The sequence below is a fragment of the Oncorhynchus kisutch genome, linkage group LG3 (assembly GCF_002021735.2).
Source record: "Oncorhynchus kisutch isolate 150728-3 linkage group LG3, Okis_V2, whole genome shotgun sequence".
Lineage (NCBI taxonomy): Eukaryota > Metazoa > Chordata > Actinopteri > Salmoniformes > Salmonidae > Oncorhynchus > Oncorhynchus kisutch.
The window spans coordinates 35,592,503-35,610,601 of record NC_034176.2 but is presented as its reverse complement, the minus strand read 5'-3'; the positions used below and the strand labels follow the sequence as shown (position 1 = coordinate 35,610,601).

The window sequence follows — 18,099 nt, the reverse complement described above, 5'->3', positions numbered from 1 at the left end:
CTATCCTCTCTATATGACACCGAAAACTAAAGCGTTCCCTATCCTATCCTTGACGTTGGTTCAATCATTTGAATTCCATTTCGTTCGTTTTTCCTTCTTCTGTGAACTCAATGCACACATCGCACAGTTTCTCTGGAGATAAATCAGATCCAGACAGAAATGTGCGATGTAGTAGGGATTTGTAGTTTCCAACAGGCCAATATTCTATATAGTTTAGCGCATAAAACATGGCAATTAACTACAATGACCATAATCCACCGCGCATCTACTTGTCCGGTCTGTGTTTATTTTATGCCTGCTCTTGAAGAGACAAGAATGAGCAATCGTGAGCTTCGCTAGGTATCTCTACCTGAAAATACACGATCTAAGTGATTGATAGTTGGTATTCAGCAGTCATAAAAGTATGCCTTATTTAAGTTTTAAGTTTATTTATTGTGATTTTGTCAGACAACATAGGCAGCAGCTCAATAGAGATGCGATGATGACCTGGAATGAAATAATAAAGTAATCAAATAAAACTAATGCAATACACACAACTGAAATATGTTATTAAAGTAAAGTAATGTGAATAAATTATGGTTAATAAGTGATAAGCAGTCATTTGTATTTATTTAGCCTTTATTTAACCAGGTAGGCTAGTTGAAAACAAGTTCTCATTTGCAACTGTGACCTGGCCAAGATAAAGCATAGCAATTCGACACATACAACAGAGTTACACATGGAATAAACAAAACAAACAGTCAATAATACAGTAGAACAAAAGTCTACATACAGTGAGTGCAAATGAGGTAAGTTAAGGCACTAAATAGGCCATGGTGGTGAAGTAATTACAATATAGCTAAATAAACACTGGAATTGTAGATGTGCAGAAGATGAATGTGCAAGTAGAGATACTGGGGTGCAAAGGAGCAAGATAAATAAATAAATACCATATGGGGATGAGGTAGGTAGATAGATGGGCTGTTTACAGATGGGCTATGTACAGGTGCAGTGATCTGTGAGCTGCTCTGACAGCTGGTGCTTAAAGCTAGTGAGGGAGATATGAGTCTCCAGCTTCAGAGATTTTTGCAGTTCATTCCAGTCATTGGCAGCAGAGAACTGGAAGGATATATGACCAAAGGAGGAATTGGCTTTGGGGGTGACCAGTGAGATATACCTGCTGGAGCGCGTGCTACGGGTGGGTGCTGCTATGGAGACCAGTAAGCTGAGATAAGGCGGGGCTTTACCTAGCAGAGACTTGTAGATAACCTGTAGCCAGTGGGTTTGGCGACGAGTATGAAGCAAGGGTCAACCAACGAGAGCGTACACTACCATCATGGTCTTGTATTAATTGTTTTATTCAACCCACATAATGCATAGTGCATTTAATGTTACAAAAATGATCAAAACCAACATCGAAAACAGATTATTTTTTTATTAAAAAGTACTAATTGCTCAGCACTACCAGTCAGACAAGGGTCCAGGTGTCATCGGCAGAAATATACCAAACCTGTTATCTTCATCTCATTTTTTTAAATTTTATTTTATTTTACCCCCTTTTCTCCCCAATTTCGTGGTATCCAATTGTTGTAGTAGCTACTATCTTGTCTCATCGCTACAACTCCCGTACGGGCTCGGGAGAGACGAAGGTTGAAAGTCATGCGTCCTCCAATACACAACCCAACCAGCCGTACTGCTTCTTAACACAGCGCGCATCCAACCCGGAAGCCAGCCGCACCAATGTATCGGAGGGTACACCGTGCACCTGGCAACCTTGGTTAGCGTGCACTGCGCCCGGCCCGCCACAGGAGTCGCTGGTGCGCGATGAGACAAGGACATCCCTACCAACCAAGCCCTCCCTAACCCGGACGACGCTAGGCCAATTGTGCGTCGCCCCACGGACCTCTCCGTGGGGCGGGAGGTCCGTGGGACTCTGATGGCACAGCTGGCGCTGCAGTACAGCGCCTTAACCACTGCACCACCCGGAGGCCCATATCTTCATCTCATTATCTTTATCTCTGCATGAAGAAGGAGAGATCTGAATCATCAATAATACCCCTCTTTTCACAATGCTGGCAGAAGAGGGGGAGAAAGAGAGAATCTGAACTACTGATATCCTAATATAGAGGATGAAACATTGGAATCGACACAAACAACATGATCATAGGGATTTAGCAAACCAGACAGACAACCTTAATAACATAACCTAATCAGATGTATATGCACCATGTGAAACAAACACTTCTGATATCACTGTATCAAATATCACTATATCAATACCATATCACCTATCAAAACAATCAATGTAGCTATTAAACAAGTTATTAAACTAACAAATTCACATAGCCCTACAATCAAACACATTAGCAAAGGGAAGTGGGGATTGGAGGATGACTAGTCTCTAATGGTATCTAATACACAGTACTGAAAGGCACCAATGAATAAGATAGCATCACTGATTCAGAACCACCAACTAAAGAGAGGACAGCAGCAGCTGCATAATCACACCCATCGTGTGTGCCAAATGGCACCCTATTGCCCAGTGCACTACTTTTGACCAGAGCCTATAGAGTTCTAGTCGAAAGTAGTGCACTATGTATGAAAAAAAGAGGGCCATTTGGGACGGCGCCAGAGTCCGGATGTGGATTAAGATCAATGGGGGATGCACATTTAATTACTCTCCTAAAAGTTCAATTCATGTGGTAGAGAAGAGATTACCACAATGTTTTAAAACACCACAGCCAGAGGGCACATCAAGCACTTAGCCCTGGATGTTAGGCATTCATCCATCCCTCACCACTACCACACCATCATGTTGGGGTGAGTAAATACGAGATTAATGATACCCCCAGTCCCACTCTATGATATCCTAATACATTGTTATACACACGAAAAGAACTGTGAGACATTAGCCACTCTTTGCTGCAATGTCCAAACTGGCATACTGGTTAGAATGAAGCAATGAATTGTGCATTATACGTGGTATGCTAGTATGGACATTGGAACGAACGTAGCCTCTGATTGCACCTACTAACAATGGTGGTTTAAGTGGAAAAGCCTCTGCACTGAGCGTCTCATTTAAATGAATATGTTGTAAATGAGGAAACAGATGTGGAAGTAAAAGATGAGATTTCTTTCTGTCCACTTTGCTCCGGCTCCCATGCCAAGCTGTACTTACATGAATCTCTGGGAGATAGTTTGGCTCTAAACACAAACAGCAACCTCTTCCATAATTTATTGCCATAACAACTGCCGCATAGTCAATTGAGAGTTTCCAGAAATTCATCTCACCCCTTCTTAAATGTGGGATATCGGTATTGACAGGAAATGATAACAGTAAGCCTCTGCATTTTTCTCAGTGGCAGGTAGCAAATGTGTAGAGCATGTGGAAAGCCTTTACAACGTGTTTGTTTGTTTACATCAGCAAACAGTCCAATGTTATACCACCTCTTGTTTCTGTAGAAACACCAGAAGCTGGACCTGTGTAGAGGAATCAGGGTACCTTGGTCACATGGCATTATGAGCCTTATGTGAATGAGTGAATGATATTGTGGTCGTGAAGGACAGACATACTGTAAACCCACTGACAGAGATGCCAGGCACAGCAGTAACAGTAACACTGTGCCAGCACTTAGCTGGCACTCCTACTATTCACACAGTGCCTCTTCCTCCATGCCTGATATGACACTAGTGTGGAGACCTGGCAATCACTTGGTCCACAATGACTCACTGACTCTATGTCTTGGAGGAGGTTGCTGTCTCACATGTCTCTAAACACAGCACATGTGTGGCTTCATCTATTGGGTCTACTGTGGTGTGTTTTGTGGTGTTGAGGTGCATTGTGGAATGCTGTGGTGCATTGTGGAATGTTGTGGTGCATTGAGGAGCATTGTGGTGTATTGTGTAGCATATGTGCCCCCCATCAATGCCCCCCATCAAAGTGGATGTGCACAGTAATTCTACCCCAGGGGGTTCCATTATACACAACCCAATCCTATGGACATTTAGCTGCATGGGGAATCAAAGAGCAGAGGAACAGGGTATATTCCTAATCCTTACCCTCTCTACCCATCGGTTGGGGGTCAATGGTTGGCTCATCCATCTAGCCCTGACCACAGCTTGACTGGAACCCCTGCTGCAATAGAGAAGCTGGGCAGTAAAACCAACAGAGGTCTGGAAGATTGGAGAGGGACCTGAGACTAGCTTCCTGCTGCCCTGTATCAGCTATTGCGGTACCAAAGCACACAAGCACATCAGGACTACAGCATTAGACTACCACTTTGTCTGACCATGTGTCTATGCAAAACCTCTTACAGCCAGGGAGGAACCCATTTAGAACTGGAGTGGTTGTTGATGCTACAATCTAGATAGCTGGGCAACAGGGCAAGCCAACTTCATATGTTTCCTTTGATCTAAACCATTAACCCCCAGTACAAAGCCATGCTACTCACTCAGCCTTCCTCTCGCCTATACTGTCCTGAATAGCTCAGTCTGGGCAAAGTTTGCAAACATTTTGAAACAATGTGCACTGAGAGTCAGGAAGCAAGTACAGGAAGTGAGTGTTTAATAAATAAAGGGCACAGAAAACAAGGAACACGAACAACACACTGACATGGACCAGAGTCAATAACACCAGAGGAAAGAACCAAGGGGAGTGACAGATATAGGGAAGGTAATCAAGGAGGTGATGGAGTCCAGGTGAGTGTCATGAGGCGCTGGTGTGCTTGACGATGGTGACAGGTGTGCATAATAATCAGTAGCCTGGTGACCTAGAGGCCGGAGAGGGAGTATACGTGACACATATACACTTTGTGTTGCTGTTGTTTTTAGGATAGATGATATTTGATTTGTTGTCTGCTAATAATTACATGCACAAGTTTCACTTTTAAATAGCTGCTTTTTCAACTGTGTTGAGAAGAACACAGTGTTATGGAATAAAGGCTGTTATAATCATAACATGAGATAATGTTGCAACTTCTGATTCATTTATCGTTTAGCAAAACACGAGTCACACATGATGTTTTGAGCTGGGGTGCTTCTTAGGGAGGGGCATTTGGGGGATTTTTGGGGGGGAAAGAAATGGGCGTTCTATAAAGGCATTTCATGCAATTCTACATCACTTACATGTTAGAAGACATCAGCAGAATATTTTTTAATACCAATACAAGTGGCCAAATGCAGGCTACTGCGCAACTTGCTTTTCAGGTAGGATGACATTTCTATTCATAATCATTTGTTTTATCATTATTATTGTATATCATTATTATTGTATGGTTAGTGTTTATTGGCTTATTTCACTGTAGAGCCTCTAGTCCTGCTCACTATACCTTATCCAACCTATTAGTTCCACCACCCACACATGCAATGACATCTCCTGGTTTCAACGATGTTTCTAGAGACAATATCTCTCTCTTCATCACTCAATACCTAGGTTTACCTCCACTGTATTCACATCCTACCATACATTTGTCTGTACATTATACCTTGATGCTATTTTATCGCCCCCAGAAACCTCCTTTTACTCTATGTTCCAGACGTTCTAGACGACCAATTCTCATAGCTTTTAGCCGTACCCTTATTCTACTCCTCCTATGTTCCTCTGGCGATGTAGAGGTGAATCCAGGCCCTGCAGTGCCTAGCTCCACTCCTATTCCCCAGGCGCTCTCTTTTGACGACTTCTGTAACCGTAATAGCCTTGGTTTCATGCATGTTAACATTAGAAGCCTCCTCCCTAAGTTTGTTCTATTCACTGCTTTAGCACACTCTGCCAACCCGGATGTTCTAGCTGTGTCTGAATCCTGGCTTAGGAAGACCACCAAAAACTCAGACATTTTAATTCCAAACTACAACATTTTCAGACAAGATAGAACTGCCAAAGGGGGCGGTGTTGCAATCTACTGCAAAGATAGCCTGCAGAGTTCTGTCCTACTATCCAGGTCTGTACCCAAACAATTTGAACTTCTACTTTTAAAAATCCACCTCTCTAAAAACAAGTCTCTCACCGTTGCCGCCTGCTATAGACCACCCTCTGCCCCCAGCTGTGCTCTGGACACCATATGTGAACTGATTGCCCCCCATCTATCTTCAGAGTTCGTGCTGCTAGGCGACCTAAACTGGAACATGCTTAACACCCCAGCCATCCTACAATCTAAACTTGATGCCCTCAATCTCACACAAATAATCAATGAACCTACCAGGTACCTCCCCAAAACCTTAAACACGGGCACCCTCATAGATATCATCCTAACCAACTTCCCCTCTAAATACACCTCTGCTGTCTTCAACCAAGATCTCAGCGATCACTGCCTCATTGCCTGCATCCGTAATGGGTCAGCGGTCAAACGACCTCCACTCATCACTGTAAAACGCTCCCTGAAACACTTCTGCGAGCAGGCCTTTCTAATCGACCTGGCCGGGGTATCCTGGAAGGATATTGATCTCATCCCGTCAGTAGAGGATGCCTGGATATTTTTTTTAAATGCCTTCCTAACCATCTTAAATAAACATGCCCCATTTAAGAAATTTAGAACCAGGAACAGATATAGCCCTTGGTTCTCCCCAGACCTGACTGCCCTTAACCAACACAAAAACATCCTATGGCGTTCTGCATTAGCATCGAACAGCCCCTGTGATATGCAGCTGTTCAGGGAAGCTAGAAATCATTATACACAGGCAGTTAGAAAAGCCAAGGCTAGCTTTTTCAAGCAGAAATTTGCTTCCTGCAACACTAACTCAAAAAAGTTCTGGGACACTGTAAAGTCCATGGAGAATAAGAACACCTCCTCCCAGCTGCCCACTGCACTGAAGATAGGAAACACTGTCACCACTGATAAATCCACCATAATTGAGAATTTCAATAAGCATTTTTCTACGGCTGGCCATGCTTTCCACCTGGCTACTCCTACCCCGGACAACAGCACTGCACCCCCAACAGCAACTCGCCCAAGCCTTCCCCATTTCTCCTTCTCCCAAATCCATTCAGCTGATGTTCTGAAAGAGCTGCAAAATCTGGACCCCTACAAATCAGCCGGGCTAGACAATCTGGACCCGTTCTTTCTAAAATTATCTGCCGAAATTGTTGCCACCCCTATCACTAGCCTGTTCAACCTCTCTTTCGTGTCGTCTGAGATTCCCAAAGATTGGAAAGCAGCTGCGGTCATCCCCCTCTTCAAAGGGGGGGACACTCTTGACCCAAACTGCTACAGACCTATATCTATCCTACCGTGCCTTTCTAAGGTCTTCGAAAGCCAAGTCAACCAACAGATTACCGACCATTTCGAATCTCACCATACCTTCTCTGCTATGCAATCCGGTTTCAGAGCTGGTCATGGGTGCACCTCAGCCACGCTCAAGGTCCTAAACGATATCTTAACCGCCATCGATAAGAAACATTACTGTGCAGCCGTATTCATTGATCTGGCCAAGGCTTTCGACTCTGTCAATCACCATATCCTCATCGGCAGACTCGACAGCCTTGGTTTCTCAAATGATTGCCTCGCCTGGTTCACCAACTACTTCTCTGATAGAGTTCAGTGTGTCAAATCGGAGGGTCTGCTGTCCGGACCTCTGGCAGTCTCTATGGGGGTGCCACAGGGTTCAATTCTTGGACCGACTCTCTTCTCTGTATACATCAATGAGGTCGCTCTTGCTGCTGGTGAGTCCCTGATCCACCTCTACGCAGACGACACCATTCTGTATACTTCCGGCCCTTCTTTGGACACTGTGTTAACAACCCTCCAGGCAAGCTTCAATGCCATACAACTCTCCTTCCGTGGCCTCCAATTGCTCTTAAATACAAGTAAAACTAAATGCATGCTCTTCAACCGATCGCTACCTGCACCTACCCGCCTGTCCAACATCACTACTCTGGACGGCTCTGACTTAGAATACGTGGACAACTACAAATACTTAGGTGTCTGGTTAGACTGTAAACTCTCCTTCCAGACCCATATTAAACATCTCCAATCCAAAGTTAAATCTAGAATTGGCTTCCTATTTCGCAACAAAGCATCCTTCACTCATGCTGCCAAACATACCCTTGTAAAACTGACCATCCTACCAATCCTCGACTTTGGCGATGTCATTTACAAAATAGCCTCCAATACCCTACTCAACAAATTGGATGCAGTCTATCACAGTGCAATCCGTTTTATCACCAAAGCCCCATATACTACCCACCATTGCGACCTGTACGCTCTCGTTGGCTGGCCCTCGCTTCATACTCGTCGCCAAACCCACTGGCTCCATGTCATCTACAAGACCCTGCTAGGTAAAGTCCCCCCTTATCTCAGCTCGCTGGTCACCATAGCATCTCCCACCTGTAGCACACGCTCCAGCAGGTATATCTCTCTAGTCACCCCCAAAACCAATTCTTTCTTTGGCCGCCTCTCCTTCCAGTTCTCTGCTGCCAATGACTGGAACGAACTACAAAAATCTCTGAAACTGGAAACACTTATCTCCCTCACTAGCTTTAAGCACCAACTGTCAGAGCAGCTCACAGATTACTGCACCTGTACATAGCCCACCTATAATTTAGCCCAAACAACTACCTCTTTCCCAACTGTATTTAATTTTAATTTATTTATTTATTTTGCTCCTTTGCACCCCATTAATTTTTTATTTCTACTTTGCACATTCTTCCATTGCAAAACTACCATTCCAGTATTTTACTTGCTATATTGTATTTACTTTGCCATCATGGCCTTTTTTGCCTTTACCTCCCTTCTCACCTCATTTGCTCACATTGTATATAGACTTGTTTATACTGCATTATTGACTGTATGTTTGTTTTTACTCCATGTGTAACTCTGTGTAGTTTTATCTGTCGAACTGCTTTGCTTTATCTTGGCCAGGTCGCAATTGTAAATGAGAACTTGTTCTCAACTTGCCTACCTGGTTAAATAAAGGTAAATAAATAAATAAATAAATAAATTTATTAATCTAAACCAGTTCTTTAAATATGCAAACTGTGTTTTGTTTCATTCTGTTGAGACATTTTCATTGGCTAAATTAAGTTCAATCTTTTTTTAAATTGTGTGCTCCATATTTAGTTTAAGATCAGTTAATGATATTTATTTGAGAAAGTGCCTAGCCTATTTCTTTCATTTCTTGGGTTTGGTAGGCCTTTATTGGTAATTGCTGCAATATGGCCTGTTAACTTTTTGAAGGTTTAAACCAGTTCGCAATGGTTTTGTTTCATTCTGTTGAGACATTTTCTTTGGCTAAATGAAGTACTGTAATGTTATGTTTGCAGCGATATAATATCCTGCTCATATTTTCCATATAAACAGTGGCTTGAGTTATTTTTGATATTACCCTAATAAAGTTTAGAAACTTTTGGTGTGGCTATTAGCCTATTATTCTGCTGCCCTATGGTATGAAGGCAGTGTGCAACCGCCGCTCTAACAGTTGTGTTTAAGGCCTACCAGAAATGATTTTTTAAAACCTTTATTTAACTAGGCAAGTCAGTTAAGAACAAATTCTTACTTTCAATAAAGGCCTAAGAACAGTGGGTTAATTGCCTTGTTCAGGGACAGAACAACAGATTTTCTAACTTGTCAGCTTGGGGATTCGATCTTGCAACCTTTCGGTTACTAGCCCAACACCTGCCGCCCCAGGTAGCCTACTCCTATGATCTAACAATATAATGTTTATCTTTATCAAAAATATTATGATCGAAAAAATAACAAATTAGCCTCCTGTACACCTACACTGTATATCTATATAGTAGATGCAGTAGCCTATCTGACAAGAGTAAAGAAATAGACGTCGGGGACGTAGCATGCCACCGGCATATCTCTCTCTGGGGCTACGCCTACAGCTTCTCTTCCTTCACATGTGTTTATATATGAATATCATACAGTGGCCTAAGCCTATAGGTCTCTTCATTCATGCAATGCCCTAATGCATTTAGTGCTCAAATCTCTGACAGCTGAACCATGAGATCATACCAGTTCAGTCAAACCACTAGTCTCCATAAGCAAATAGACTCTTAAGTGCAGATTCAAATGTACAGCAGGCCTAGGCTGTACTTAAAAGTGTACAATCAGATTGTTAGTCTATATGTCAATAAATGATGCACTTGAAAGTAGATCACGGAGTCAATCAGGAATGCCATGATAACCATGGGAAAATGGATATGTAAAAAAAACTAAACAAATCTGGGTGGAAAAAATAACCTTCAGAAAAACGTCACTCGCTGTAAACCACACACATTTCCATAATGAAGGTGCAGTGGTAGAGTTCTAACCACTAAAATCTTCAGAGCGCACATATGCACTTGCCCGTTATACATGAAGCACTTTGATGTAGGTACCGAGGGCGAATCAGCATTTCTAATCAATATTGGACACACCCATATTCAAAGTAGCCTACCAGTTGCAACAATATAACAATTCACCGCTGTGTTACTTGTTTGCTGTGCCCGAAGAACTAAAGACGGGGCAACTAACTGGCAAGTATGGCGGCCTACGGCTACACAGTAACCTATTGCCGCTATGTGCCTACCTCCTAGAATACTTCAAGCTTGAGTTGGCTGTCCAACTATGAAGTTTATTCTAGAAGAAAATGCATTTGGAAAACACATATAGAAGTTTCTGCCATAATGATTCGACACACCCAGCCTAACAAGACTACCAAAACGAGTCGAAGATCAATAATAACTGTAGGCTATGCAGTGCACAGTCCACATTTATAAAACCATTCATAATAGCATAAAGGTCCGTCCCGGAAAAACGGTCTAAAATCCTGCAACAAAAACTTCTAACAGCAATAGTCATTGGTTACCATCATATCGTCGGACCTATGCTACTGATCCGAATATGAAACTCTTTATTGTATGTAAGGCATTGACAGAAGGATAAACTATAAGACTTACTAAACAAATCAAACTTACGTAAAAACGAAGAATAAGGTGGTGGATCCCACAAGAAGAGTGGCAGCAGTAGATACCGGGATGTATTTGGTGGGTTTAAATCTCTTTCCAACGCTGTTGGGCATTCTGTAATTTCCACATTCCTCAATTATTTATTCCAATTGGAGATAGTATACATATGTAAAGATCCAGTCTGCAATATCTATAATTAACGATTCAGCCAATCCGTATTTACTGCCGTTAAACGCACACAGATCCAAATATAGACAGGCAGAAAATACAGCGCTCCAAAAGCTTGGGAAATCCACTACTTTTCTGCTAGCAGCACTAACGATGTCACTTTACTATGGTAATGAGGAAACCTTCAAAAATAAAAGTCCGCATTTCAACATATTGCAAGGTGGATAACTCAATCAAAAGATAATATATTTTAATCAATGTCGATTTGTATTGTGCTTATAAGCAAATGCAAGAAGAAATGTATAGAAAAACGTTTACATTTGTTTAAAAAAAACATTATTTGATTGACTGACATGATTTGACAAAACACTTGGGATGCCCCTGGATGCCACCCAAGTCTAAAATCAATTTAAAATAAAAGGCTATTATACAATGAGATTGTAGTAACATAGTCCAATGGTTCCGTTCCAGTTGCATTTATGATTAGTGAGGAGTTACCAAATGCAGTCTAGAATAAAGAAAGGGATATGTGTGGCAGCAACATAGTACCTGTGCAAATGAATAGTGATAGGTCCATTGCACTGTGCTGCATTCAGGGAGCATTTTCCTGCCTGAAGAGTTTAATCGTGTTTTAGCTGACAGATACAGAAATCCTTTTAACCTCTGTATGCAAAAAAATAAAATAATCATCCACTGGATTTCATCGACCCACTTCTATCTTGTCTTCAGTGGGTAGGCGAGTATTTGAGACAAAGTTGTAAATTAGTGAAAGGAGAGGCAATTCCATAAGATCGAGATTTCTGTCTCATACCAGCATGTAAAAGTAATTTAATGCAACAAGCTGGTCAACTCTGTAGACAAGAGTGCAGCAAGAAGGAATACAGATACCGGATGGGCATGAATTCCACAAATCTTGCTGACATTTGTGACATTGTTGATGTTTGCATAGGTCTTGGTAGCAGACATAATTCCACATTAGTAAGCAGCTCTATTAACTAAATCAAGAAACCAACACAAACATTAGACCTAAAAACTGACCCAGAAAATCCAGATTGTAAATCCTTTGATGAACACCATTTGCTGATGAATTTTATTTTTATTTATTTTACCTTTATTTAACCAGGCAAGTCAGTTAAGAACAAATTCTTATTTTCAATGACGGCCTAGGAACAGTGGGTTAACTGCCTGTTCAGGGGCAGAACGACAGATTTGTACCTTGTCAGCTCGGGGGTTTGAACTTGAACTAGCGGTTACTAGTACAACGCTCTAACCACTAGGCTACCCTGCCAATTTGAAAGTGATATACAGGGAACGCCAAAAGTATTGGGACAGTGACACATTTGTTACTGTTTTGGCTCTGTACTCCTCCAGCACATTGAAATGATACAATGACTAAGAGGTTTAAAGTGCAGACTTATTTTGAGGGTATTTTCATCCATATCAGGTGAACCGTACTTGTGCATAGTCCCCGCATTTTAGGGGACCAAAAGTATTGGGACAAATTCACTTATTTCTGAAGTAAAAAGTTAAGTATTTGGTTATAATGTTTCTAGATACTTCTACATTATTGTGGATGCTACCATGACATCCTGAATTAATCGTGAATAATTAATATAATACACCCCCTCAACAACAGAAAAATGCTAACCTCCCCTGTTATTGTAATGGTGAGGGGTAAGACGTTTGCATGTCTAACTTTCTCACATATTCATGATTCATTCAGGATGATCTCTAATCATGGTAGCATCCACATTAACACATTAATGTAGAAGTGTCTAGAAACATATCCTATTCTTATTTACAATAAAAGTGACTCCAAAATGAAACAATACATTATTTACCATTAATTTCAATTGGGCACAAAATAATCTGAAACACAACCAAAACACAAAGCAAATGCATCCAACAAATTTGTAGTCACAAGCTTGATGTAGTTGTGGCGTGCTATGAATATGGGACCCAATACTACACTTTTTACTACTTTAATACACAAGTGAATTTGTCCCAATACGTTTGGTCCCCTAAAACAGGGGGACTATGTACAAAAAGTGCTGTAATTTCGTAACGGTTCACCCGATATAGATGAAAATACCCTCAAATTAAAGCTAACAGTCTGCACTTTAACCACAGTCATCATATAATTTTAATGTGCTGGAGTACAGAGCCAAAACAAAAAATGTCACTGTCCCAATACTTTTGGAGTTCACTGTACAGTATATAGTGAACAAGTGAAATCTCCTTTCTTTGAATGCTTTGACAAAATACAGAAACAAACCTTTGAAGGCATTGATAGAGCACAATGCACTGAGAGAAACCAGTACTGTTCATAAAAACTGTGAAACTGCTTTTGAAAAACGTTCTTCTGGTAATTCCTATTTGGTCTATTTTGGTCTAATTCCTATTTGGTCTGACTTTCTCACCCGAGATTTAAAGAGAATTTCATCAACGTATTTAAAAGTACTGCTAAACAAGAAAAGCACAGATATCAGTGAGGAAACCTTCAAAAATACAAAACATTTGTATTTCGGGGATAAATAACAGGTTGATGAATGTATTGTAAACATACATACGTTGTACATAGCCTACCAAAGAGACATACTGTACAGTGCCTTCAGAAAGTATTCATACCCCTTGACTTTTCCCCACATTTTGTTGTCTTACAGCCTGAATTTAAAATGGATTGAGGTTTTGTGTCACTGGCCTACACACACAATACCCCATAATGTCAAAGAAAAAAACAACAACATGTTTTTAGAAATGTTTAGAAATGAATTAAGAATTAAAATCTGAAATGTCTTGAGTCAATAAGTATCCGACCTCTTTAATATGGCAAGCCTAAATAGGTCAATGAGTAAAAATGTACTTAACAAGTCACATAATAAGTTGTATGGACTCACTACGTGTGCAATAATAGTGTTTAACATGATTTTGAAAGACTAACTTATCTCTGTACCTCACACATACAATTATCTGTAACGTCCCTCAAAAACAAGCTTTTCCAATGCCTCGCAAAGGGCACCTATTGGTAGATGGGTAAAAACATTGAATATCCCTTTGAGCATGATTAAGTTATTAATTACACTTTGGATGGTGAATCAAGACACCCAGGCACTACAAATATATATCGTCCTTCCTAACTCAGTTGCGGAGAGGAAGGAAACCGCTCGTGGATTTCACCATGAGGCCAATGGTGACTTTAAAAGAGTCAGGGCTGCATCATGTTATGGGTATGCTTGTAATCGCAAAGGACCACAGAATTTTGGGGGGGATAATAATACATGGATTAGCGCTAAGCACAGGCAAAATCGTAGAGGAAAACCTGGTTCAATCTAACAGACATGGGGAGACAAATTCACCTTTCAGCAGGACAATAACCTAAAACACAAGGCCAAATATACACCGGAGTTGCTTGCCAAGACAACATTGAATGTTCCTGAGTGGCCTAGTTATAGTTTTGAATCGGCATTCAAATCTATGACAAGACTTGACAATGGCTGTCTAGCAATGATCAACAACCAATTTGACAGAGCTTGAAGAATTTTCAAAAGAATAATGTGCAAATATTGTACAAGTCAGGTGTGCAAAGTGCCTAGAGACTTACCCAGAAAGACTCACAGCTGTAATTGCTGCCGAAGGTAATTCTAACGTGTTAACTCAAGGATGCGAATACTTATGTAAATCAGATATTTCTGTATTTCATTTTCAATACATTTGTAAAAATGTCTAAAAACATGTTTTCCCTTTGTCGTTATGAAGTAGCGTGTAGTAGATGTCACGTTCCTCAACAAGAAAACCAACAATGCCACTCAAGCAGAAGGAGGAATTAGCAGAATCACTGACCAACAACCAAAACGAAACAAGTGGGGTTTTAGGAGGGTCTCTAAAAAAACTTCACATCCCTCCTGATATAAATTCTAAAATGTTTTCTCTGAATAATAGGATAAAGAAGAGTAATGTGACACAAGGGTTTAATGAACCTCTCATTCTTGATACCAGACCTTGAGCAACATTACCATGGTAACATGATCTCAACCATATGTAAATGATCTAATCGAAATCAGAACTCTAATCGAAATCCGAACAATCTTTGCTGCATCTTCACGTTGTAAAAAAAATATTTTGGAAATATAGACCCACACTCATCACAAAGTGTACTCGCAAAATAAATAACTTTGCTAATTTATTACAGACAGCAGTGCTGTATCCAGGTAGCACGTTCCTGCCTGAAGAGTTGAATCCTGTTTTAGCTGAGATACACAAATTATTTTTGCCTTCGTATCCAAATAAACAAAATGATCCTCTAGATTTCGTCGACCCACTTCTTTCTTGCTTAGATATGTTAGTGATAAAATCTTTGGCTATTGCTAAGCATGAAGATAGCTGTGAAACATAATCCACAATGACCCAAACTTCACTTCAATGTTTAGCTTTCCACTTCCAGACATAAAAGGGGCACTTGACATTCTTTTCAAGAAAAGCACATGTGTAACAGTAGCCTACTCAGTACACAAACAATTTGGACCAGCACTCCAGATATTATTGTACTTTATGTTTCTTGCGTGAGATCAAAAGTCTATAACATATTAAGCAGTGACAACAAGTGATTTAATGATAGAATAATTGACGGGTACAATGATCTGGTGAAGTTACATCTGAAGCAACAAATTGTGTTAATATGCCCTGCGTATTTTCAGAGTCAGCGAATACAGTCTGTTTATTGTCAACAAAGAGGTTATGCCAAATGAGCCTAGAACGGCCCACATCTGGTGGGATTTTAATGCCACGTTCAAAACAACTGGGAATTAGGAAAAATACGAGGTCAAATCATGACGACAGTGATCTTGGATGACTGTTCAAATAGATTTTTCCCAGTCAGAGTTTGTGTTTTCCGAGTTCCCAGTAGTTTTGAATCCGCTGAAGTCGGAAGTCTGAGATTTCCAAGTTCCCAGTTCCAAGTTCCCAGTTGTTTTGAATGCAGCATAAGCATGTGATAGTGCCTGTGAACTTAAAGTCACGTTGGACAGTAATAGGCTTAGATATGCGACATAAAGTTAGTAGTAGTAATTGCTTTAATTTAAATCTTAAAATGATTGATTCCTTAAGCCAGTATGAAAAAGAATTTGAGGATACACTACTTCCAATTCAGAAAATATCTGGCATGACAGTATCTAGCAATGCGTGGGGTTGTGGTGGATGTAACACTAAACAATGAATTTTCTTATCGGTGCCCCCATTTTAGAAAACAGTCAGACGGTAATAGTAGTGGTGTTTGTGTTCTCTAACGCAGTTTTATTAGAGCGCAATGTGAATACGCTTTGTTACAATGGCAAGCGAAACTATGTTTTACATTAGTTATCAGAGGGGATATTACTTACTTGAAAGAAGTTAAGCTTTTAAGCTTGAAGAATAAAGAAGAGTGTTTCTTGTAATGCATTTGAAACTGTACAGAAAATGTCTTTGCTGACATTGAGAGATAATAATCACAATATAACTTGTAAATAATCTTGTCTCTGTTATTGTTTTTTGAAAACGAGTTAATAGGCCTATGCCTACTGTACTTGGACAGCAGGTAGCCTAGCGGTTAAGAGCATTGGGGCAGTAACTGAAAGGTTTCTGGTTTGAATCCCTGCACCGACTAGGTGAGAAATCTGCCAATGTGCCCTTGAGCAAGGCACTTAACCCCGATTGCTCTGGATAAGAGCATCTGCTAAATGACTCAAATGTAAAATGCCTTCACTGTATACTGCTAACCTGTTAGATATTACCTCTAAATAATTTTCTTAATTTTCGTTCTGAAAGCATTACATTTTCATTTGGACTAAAAGGTTTGCCTCATGTGTTCGAGTATGTATAGTGCTGCTGGGTATTTAGAACTCAGTCCCACATGAAATAACACCATACACTAAGTAGCCAGTTTGTTTATTAGGCACACCACCCGCTCACGAAAATGGTTCACTCCTACAGACAGTGAGTCACTTGGCCATGGCTTGCTATATAAAGCAAGCAGACAGGCATCGAGGCATTCAGTTACTGTTCGATTGAATGTTAGAATAGGCAAAGCGAGTGACCTAAGCAACTTTGAGCGTGGTATGATCATCGGTGCGAGGCATGCCAGTTCCAGTATCTTAGAAACGGACGGCATCCTTGGCTTTTCACGCACGACAGTGTCTAGAGTTTGCCAACAGTGGTGCGACAAACAAAAAACATCCAGGCAGCAGCAGTCCTGTGGGCGAAAACAGCTCGTTGATGAGAATTCGAAGGAGAATGGCAAGAATCGTGCAATTTAATAGGCGAGCCCCAAACAGGTAAATAACATTGCAGATTGTCACAGATGGGCTATTGCAGCAGACGACTACACTGGGTTCCACTCCTATCAGCTAAAAACAAGACGAAGCGGCTCCAGTGGGCACACGATCACCAACACTGGACAATTGAGGAGTGGAAAAACATTGCCTGGTGCGACGAATCTCGGTTCCTGTTGCGCCATGCTGATGGCAGAGTCAGGATAAGGCATAAGCAGTATAAGTCCATGGCCCCATCCTGCCTGGTGTCAATGGTACAGGCTGGTGGTGTAATGGTGTTTTCTTGGCACACATTAGGTCCCTTGATACCAATTGAGCAATGTTTCCATGCCCTGAAGCATTCAGGCTGTTCTGGAGGCAAAGGGGGGTCCGACCTGGTACTAGATGGGTTTGTACAATAAACTGGCCACTGAGTGTATATAGATTCTACAGACCCTACTGAGTACTCCCAATCCACGTTTACATAGGCACATGGTCATTTTTTTTCTCTATAAGCCAATATGTAATTATTATGCAGTGTATTGCAGTGCAGTGAATGGGATGGGTGGAGTAAGGAGTCTCCAGCATTCTTTATTAAACCTGTTGCCCAGCATAATAGACCAATTTAAGTTTTATAGACTCTATTGAGTAATTCCAATCACTTATATTTTATTAAAGGTGTATTTATTTTCACTTAGCCTACACATTGTCCGTGTTCGAGAGGATCAAAATCGCCATTTATCATGGGTAAATTGTGACTGACTGACTGATCTACAAATAACAATG

The 18,099-nt window shown here is 40.9% G+C and overlaps 1 protein-coding gene across 1 annotated transcript in view; it reads right to left on the bottom strand.

Moving 5' to 3' along the window:
- zdhhc8b (zinc finger DHHC-type palmitoyltransferase 8b) overlaps positions 1-11,145 on the bottom strand; it is an 88,878-nt gene extending 77,733 nt beyond the window's left edge. The window contains exon 1 of the mRNA XM_020473903.2: positions 10,874-11,145. Coding sequence (XP_020329492.1) covers positions 10,874-10,977 — 104 coding nt within the window. The 5' untranslated portion in view covers positions 10,978-11,145. The remainder of the gene's footprint in view (positions 1-10,873) is intronic.
- Positions 11,146-18,099: the final 6,954 nt, after the last annotated feature.